We start from the raw sequence: 8,275 nt of genomic DNA, 5'->3' as shown, positions 1-8,275 counted from the left end.
AATGAGTTTGTGTCTCTGCAGCTCTTCACCTCTAAGGTCAGTTTGCCGTCAGAACCAGGGCAAACAGTTGCTTAATGATTGCGGTTGGGACAGTTCCTAAATTTGAATAACTACTAGGAATTAACTCGGAAGTTGGCTAACATCAACAACTTCCCTTGCTAAAAAATAAGAGAGGAAGCTAGATATTTAAATAAGCAGCAGTGTAATTTGTAACCCTCACTATTTTGTGACATCAGCTAATTAGCCTTAAGCCTCTATTTGCAGGCAGTAACTTGAAGGAAGAGCTGTCTACAAGAATTCTGAATTCACAAAGGGGGAAAGGTCTTCCCAACACACACTTTGCCATGCTACAGCTGGCCTGATAGCTTTAGTAGAGAAATTTCATTTCTAGTGTTCCTTGTCAGCTACACATCATTTATATAAGCTGAAAAATGTGTTATTTTGCAGAACTGGTTATTATTTATTATGGTAACACAGCTTCATTGCAGTCACCAAATTAGAATATATTTCTTATTACAAATAACATACCCATCTCAACCAAGACTGAAATTTTAATAGATCTTTCAAAAAATTATGTTTGTTTATTGTTACCAGCAAAGAAGTCAGGTCTGGCAGGCTCTGATTTTTAATTCAAGTAGCAACAAAACAGAAGTTTAATTTCCTGGAAATGAACTGATTTGGGACACACTAAGGAACTCTACAAAAATGAAACCACTTTACATAGCAAGAAGCAAGTATTTAATTAAATGCTTTGCAAAGATACATGAATAAAGCTATGTGCATGACTTTCTTTAGGGATGGCCCCAGCTGTTTATTTTTTTTAAAGGAACAAACAAAAAACGTGGAGAGCACAGATGCAATAAAGAAACAAAAAACTAAGTAAGTTTGTACCCACATACTTTACAAAATAAAGCATGTTAGTGGTACAAAACATTCTATATACTGTATGACCAAGAAATAAATGCACTGTAACATTGTTCTCTCAAACACCATAAGCCTAACAGCTAAGTTCTGAAAATGACATTGACAGTAGGCATCTTTATTTCATCAGCCTTCTACAGAGTCATTTAGCACCATCACTTTTTGTTGTTGTTTTTGCCCTGCCTATCGCCTTTCTCAAAATAACAACAGAAGCATAGCACCTTTTAATATCTAAAATAAAAACAGGAATTATAATGCATCCCAACTTCCAGAGATGAGGTAGCTCATGCTAAGAAATGATGGAACTTTCTTGCCTTGACAACTCAAGGCAAATAAATCCAATTACTGGTGATGCATGTCTGGATGTCAGGTAAAAACAATTAATTTCTAAACTTTCTCTTTATTAGCAATTGGTCTGGTATACACGTGAATGATTTGCAACATACATAAATTGGCACCGTATATAAGACAGCTGTATAATTTGATATGTAATGGCTTCTTAGATGGGCAAGTATTGGAAAATCAACAAGTATTGGGTTTAAGGTGTATTTTGAAGATTAAGGATAATTTAACAGAATTACACAGATACTTTGTGAGAAGTGAAGTCTGGCCTTAAACTTTAAGATATGGGACACCTCTATTGAAAACTCATATTTACCCCAGTAGTATTTTTACTTCATAAATTAGTCATGGCTATGGAATACTCTTCTGAACAGACTATTACCTAGGAAAGTGCAGGAAAGACAAAGCCAAATTAAAATGATCTTGCCTGAAGAGATGATCTTCTACAAAACATATAAATTTCTGTTAAGGACTATCATACTTGCAACCACAGGAAGACGAACTGGGGTTGAGGGAAAAGGTTTGATTAAAATACAGCCAACAGTTCACAAAAGTGCTCTACTTTTCTGTTTTTCAGTAGGCATCCAAGCACAAGAAATAATCCTTAGAGCTTTACATAGGCCCACATTAAAACTACCTATTTTGAATACCTGTAAATTTTGAAATAATTTGAAACAAAAGCAAGGAAAAAAAAGATTCATATTACTTTTTAAAGGTGGTCATCAATCCTCTTAAAATTGTACTGATGTACTAAAAAGTTGCTTTCAATCATTTAAAACGGAAGGTTTGTAAGTAAAATAAATATTCCAAAGGAGGCCGGGCATTTAAAAAGAACTGTATATACAATGCTGATCCAATATCAGCCATTACTTCAAGAGTCTCAGGATTAACTTCAATCAATCAGTCTAAGTTCATGTGTTTAATTGCTGCTGTTGCTGGGTACTGTGTTATTTTCCCCCCTTCCTCTTACACAAAGCAAACTGGCCCAATTTCCATTCCAAATTCCTGGTCCATACTGCCAATGTCCACTGGTGCAATATCTATGATAGGTAAGCGTGCCACGTTCTGTGTTCTGTACTCAAAGACAGTCTTGCCCACATTCCCATTACGTTTCTAGAAGGGAAAAAAAAAAAGAAGAAAAACTTAGGCCAGAGCTCATGACAGAAACAGCCTGAATCCCAGCTGCTGAGTCTGTTGGCTGAGGTCGTTCAGAAAGATCTGACTGTACTTTCTCTGAGCAACACACCCTCGTCCGTACTGCACTTTGGTTATTTAAAAATGTATATATCTTACTTTCACAGTGATGAACAGACCCATTATATTGACATAGCAGGACTTCCCCTTTAAGTTGGACTGATTCTTCTTTATGTTATACAGTTTTTGTCTATGTGTTAATATGTGCCTGCACACATATTTTTGGGCTATATTCCTCTAAAGCACAGAGAGTACTCTAATTTATTTCAAGTGCAAAACTAATTTTAGAAATATTTTGCCAGTATCTTGGACTCGGCTGAGAATGCTAATGAACATGAAAAAAGTTTACTACTTGCTGGTTTTTATGCCACCTAAGAATTTTTGGAGGCAATATCTTCCTTTCCAACTCAGTCATAATACCAACGAGTTTCCTCCAGTGTGTTGCTGCAATAATCTCACCCATCTGGCAAAGAAATGCTTAAGGTTATCTGACCTCTGAGTGATTCCAGACACTGGAAAATGCGAAGTGGCAAGATACATATCTCAGTATGCTCACTAGTAACTAGTAATTTGTAAATAACCTCTATATAGTGCAGACTTCTATTATGGAAAGCTAGAACTGTAGTAAAATACCTATTTGATCAGTTACTACTATAAGTCATGGTGAAATTCTGAAGCACTTTAATTGCCCCATTCTACAGGTTTTTTCTAAATCAGGAAGAACTGAAGCCATTGGAAGACAAAAGTCCTTTGTCTCCATAACATGACAAAACCCCCAAACTTACAGAACAGCTGTCATGTAGAACCGTGTATCTGAACCGGCTGTTTCCCTCTGCTTTGATCTCCAGGTCATTGGCTCCTTTTAGAATTACAGCTTTTTTCAGGTTCTTAGTCTGGTCATCCATGTACCCAACACTGTTTTTACAAAGATAAGTGATATTCTGGGAAGCTTCCTTTGATAGCAGGCGCAGGAATGTCATCTGAGTGACAGCTGTATCTCCATACACAAACTGGGAAGATAAAGAAACAGATGAACATGAAAATTACATGAAAATTCATTAGGAGTTCATGAATTTTAGAAACAGCTATCATTATTGTAGCCCTTTCCAGACATGATTAGCAGGAGCCCTATTGCATAAAATTTAGGAACCATTGCTTCTGTAATTTGCTTCCAGTTGAGGATGAAGAAGTATAGACACCCTCTAGTAGGGATCATTTCGGAGAATTTTAACCATAAATGTCTGCAAGTGAACAACTAAAAGGCAGTTGGGCCTCCAGACATGCCAAGTTTTGGAGTGAACTCTGCCACCCTTCAAAAACAGATTTAGTAGGAGCTAAATTTTATGTATGAAATAGTGCATTAGATCAACCTCGAGCTAGGTCAGAAACGTGCAGCACAGAAAATCATGTTATAGTCTACCTGCTATACTGCAACTTTAGCAGCTTGTGTCCTATAAGGTTTGTATTGTATTTAGAAGCATCACAATCAAAGTTTGACTATACAAACATAACTATACATTTGCAGTTGGACTTAATAAGCTAATTAACTTATACAGAAGTTTGAAAAATACTTTACCATATGTCACTTTGTCTATAAAAAACAGAAGCAATTTTTCTAGCAATAACAAAAATTCTAAAATTCCTGAGATATTTTTGCTAACTGTGCAGGTTTCTTTTTATTTATGCTTTGTAAATCACTAGGGTTTTGGGGGAAAGCCACAAATGACTAAGAATGTATACATTTCTCTGAAAATGGTGAAGAAAAAATAAAATCTTATGAAATCACACTCATTTTTTACAAAATGCATTATTTCTGTTTAGCATATGACTATCACACACATCATACTGCTAGTTATCAAATCTGACAGTGTTTTCTGAAATGAAATATTCTTTGATAGTATTCCTGAAGATAATTTCTTCCTCTGAAGAGCATGTGACTTACAAAAACCCTATGTGTAGCTCTGCAGGCAGCTAAACATCCACTGTGATATCTTGGGTCATGGCAAGTTCTCCTGAATTTAATAATAAGTGAAAGCATCCCAACAAAAGCAATCAATATCACTTCTGTTCTCAATTGCTGAAGTTCTGAACTGTCATCAGGAATCCAACTGATCCAATAGCACTGTTATTCTTACACACCAAATACTTATTTTTAAAGATATTTAATTACTTGCCATGAAATAAGTAATGAAAATATTTTCTGTGCTTTTGATTTGACAAAATAAGAATACAAATGGCAAAAGCTTTTAAATTAATTATATATTTTGCATAGCATAAGCTTCTGTTATTTGAAGGATCATTAAGCCTACATTTAGAAGCTAGCACAGAGGGAAAACCTGACAGAATTCTAAAAGAGGAATTTTTTTTGCCTGGACACTGATGCATCCAGCATGGAGCATTCTGACACATAGGATAACAATCACACTTCTTTTAAAAATGGATTAGCTGAGAGAATTTATCAAGTAAGCTTTGTATTTTTTAGCAGTAAAGAGCTTTGTAGGGGAAAAAAGGTAGAATTCTATTAAAACAGCAGTGATTTAAGTCACGTATTAGGTTTTTAAGGACAAGGATAGTGAGTTACTGAAGTGGACTGCTAGAAGAGTTGAAGTTTTTGGGAGAAATATATAGCAAATCCTGCCTTAGATGCACTTGCATTGTTATTCCCAGCTCTTTCCTGTAATTACTGCATGATAACAACCAACTGAATATAAGCCAGTCAAATCAATTGTTCTGACTGTAGTAGAATCTGCTCAGAAAAGCAGATGAAGTTCTAAATCAGAAGGAAACGAGTTTCATATAAGTCAATTCTTGACATTAAATAGATTTAGTTACCTGTGATCCCCTGTTCATATCAAGACCATACCAAATGGGCTTTACATCAGATGACCTGCTGGCCCACCATGTTTTACGTGGTATAGTAGATGGGTTTGCAGAAATACAGGTCTCTCCAGTTTCCATGTTGCAATATACTTTTATAGCATCTTCGACACATCCCTGGTTGGGATCAATCCAATATTCACCTACAAAGAACACAAAATGTGACTCCATTACATAATTTAGATTCTTGAAATAAGTGGGGAGATATAAGCAAACGTATGTCATGACAGTACAAAATACAAGGAAAACGGGCACATGTTTCACATAATCTGAGGCACATTTTGATGTGTGTGTCAGATATACACTAGAGCGCTACTTTAAGATACAAGCTGATCAATATTTCAAGACTTGGAAGCACAGACTTGAAAGTTGTTTAACGTTAAGGTTGTTTAAGTCCATTGCAAAGCTCCTGGACACTCCAAGTGCATAAAGAACACACAATGACTAGAAGACAGTTTTCCCTACGTAGGAGAAACTGATGGCAGCCTCTCCTAATGTTGGAGGCAAAGTTTCAGGGAAAAAAGCTGGTAAGGAAATTATGCCACAAATTATGTCTACCTTTCAGTCTGTTCTTATTTGTCACTAGTAATCCATATATTAATAAATTATTGAAAGTTCTAAATGGCACATTAGTGCAGGCTGACCAGAGAGGTTGTGGAGTCTCTTTCTCTGGAGACATTCAAAACCTGTCTGGACACATACCTGTGCGATCTACTCTAGGTGAACCTGCTTTAGCAGGTGGGTTGGACTGGATGATCTCCAGAGATCCCTTCCACCCCAAACATCCTGTGATTACCCCCTACAAGCTGCCACTGTGGAGCAGCAGCAGAGAATTCTTCATGGAAAGCACTCACAGGTTATCATCAGCCAACAGACAATGTTCTGAACAAATAACAACTAAGCAAATATTCACAACTGGTGTACCAACTTAGCTCTGTCATCATATAAGTGGTACTCCATGGTGAAAACACTTCCAGAAGTAGTGTTCCGTGGAAGTATAAAATATTTCAGATTTTAAAATACATCCGAGTAAATAAGTAGAGGATACATTAGAATATATACTTCAATGGCAAGAAGAAGTTTTCAAGCTCCTAGAGTGAATGTCAATTTAGATCATGAAAACCTGTATTACATGTTTTTCCCAGTGTCCAGGTATCTACTGGAAATAAAACAGAATCATCTGACACATGCAGGAGATGGTGTGTTTGTACGCACCACTCTTCTTGGATGGGTGGCACAGCTTCAGATCATCACAAGTCCGTGCTGGGTGTTTCTTTGAACCATCTGGGCTGCGCATAGTCTCAATCTGGCTGCTCAGTGACTTCAGTGTGGCATGGACTCCTGGGTCTGTTTTATTATGGTCATCTGGGGCTGCTTCATCTTCAGTAAACTCGGGTAGCGGATCTGCCATAGCATCATCATAGTGTCCCATGATGTCACCAATGGCAGCAGTGAGATGGCCTGGAGGTCCCGGAGGGCCAGGAGGGCCAGGATCACCTGGCGGACCCTAAGGTTGTTTTTTTTAAAAAAAAAGAAAAAGGCAATAGAGGCACAGAAGAGTAAATACTAAGCAAAATTATAGCAAAGCCAGCCACTAATAAAGCAAAACTTCATGGCCAGTCACGCTTATGTGCAAGGAAAAGTCAAACATAGATAAACAATTCACATTTCCAGGAACGGGAGTAAGAGATTAGATCTGAACGTCAGGTATTCCTCTCTGCCTGTCTTAATACCTTGCCCAACTTTTCCTTACTCCAGATTTCAGACTTAACAGCTGGAAAAAGTCATCTAGGAATGGCCTCCTCATTCAATTTTTTTAAGCCATCTGTCCCTCCTTGTTCAAATCCCTGCCTAATAACTTTATTTATTAAAATTTCCAACAGCTGTACGTGATTTTCAGAGCAATCTACAATTTATGCTTCCCCTGAGTCACCTCAGGCACATTTTCAATTAGCAAAGCCTGAACAGAAAATTTGGCACTAGAAATATCTTTGCATTTCTCCTGTACAGTACCGAGCTTTCTGGCCAGAGGTATGTAAGACAGAACCTACATCATCCTGACTTGGCAGAGCAGGTGTTTTCCTGACTAAGTACCTTTGACAGGTTGTGAGGTCCTTCTGTGTGTTGGAACCTGAATTGTGATTCTTGTGGAAGTAACTGAGTCTTGAGACAGACTGTATCTGTTAATAAACATATTTCCACCTGCAGGCTCTGCTAGCTCTTCTTTGGCAGCAGAAAGTCTGTAACGTGCCTTCATTGTCAGTTTGATGCCCTGGTGCATCAGATGGTATATCAGAATGTGGCATTTCAGAATTCACAACTAGTGCTCCAAATCTTCACTACAGAGCACACACCCAAACTAATGCATGCTGCATCTAACAAATGAAATCTTCTATTCTTAACTTCTATTTCTTGCTTTGTGGTTCCAATTTATAGTTGCAGCAAGTGACCATGGAAAGCAAAAGTAAAGCTACTGGTATTGCTTGTATTGTCTCATTTCATAGATGAAGGATCAGGATACACATTATATTCTTACGCTCTACCATAGACTATTCATTCAAGTCTTGGTGTCTCTCCACAAGCGGAGATACCGAAAACTAGCAGAAATTCCCATGAGACAGGGTGAATATTAGCACACGATAAACATGGAGAATACCATGTCTTACAAGACAGAAAAAGCAGCAGGAACTGCCTTCTCTGACCTGCTCATTATTTTATTCTACTTTTATTCCACCCTTTCCAATTCTAAGCAATACCATTCTTTTAACTCTTCATGTGATCATCCAGATCACCCTTTTCTCAAATCCCTTTAATTTTCTAACTTATCTTCCTTGGAATAGGCAGTTACTTCTGGATATTTTTTGGAGAAACTGTATCAAATCTTACCATTTGTCTTGAGCTCATAGATGTTTGAGAAAGTGATGCAATGGACTGTAAAAAT

The 8,275-nt window shown here is 37.3% G+C and overlaps 1 protein-coding gene across 1 annotated transcript in view; it reads right to left on the bottom strand.

Annotated features, from left to right (window-relative positions):
- Positions 1 to 721: 721 nt before the first annotated feature.
- The window catches only part of COL5A2 (collagen type V alpha 2 chain), a gene marked incomplete at its 5' end in the record, with an annotated part of 53,712 nt that continues 46,158 nt past the window's right edge, over positions 722 to 8,275 (bottom strand). The window contains 4 exons of the mRNA XM_082055982.1: positions 722 to 2,376; positions 3,243 to 3,467; positions 5,290 to 5,477; positions 6,550 to 6,841. Coding sequence (XP_081912108.1) covers positions 2,230 to 2,376; positions 3,243 to 3,467; positions 5,290 to 5,477; positions 6,550 to 6,841 — 852 coding nt within the window. The 3' untranslated portion in view covers positions 722 to 2,229. The remainder of the gene's footprint in view (positions 2,377 to 3,242; positions 3,468 to 5,289; positions 5,478 to 6,549; positions 6,842 to 8,275) is intronic.

This window comes from Streptopelia decaocto (assembly GCF_964273445.1).
Source record: "Streptopelia decaocto genome assembly, chromosome: 6".
NCBI lineage: Eukaryota > Metazoa > Chordata > Aves > Columbiformes > Columbidae > Streptopelia > Streptopelia decaocto.
The sequence above is the reverse complement of the archived record's forward strand: the minus strand, read 5'-3'. Positions and strand labels throughout refer to the sequence as shown.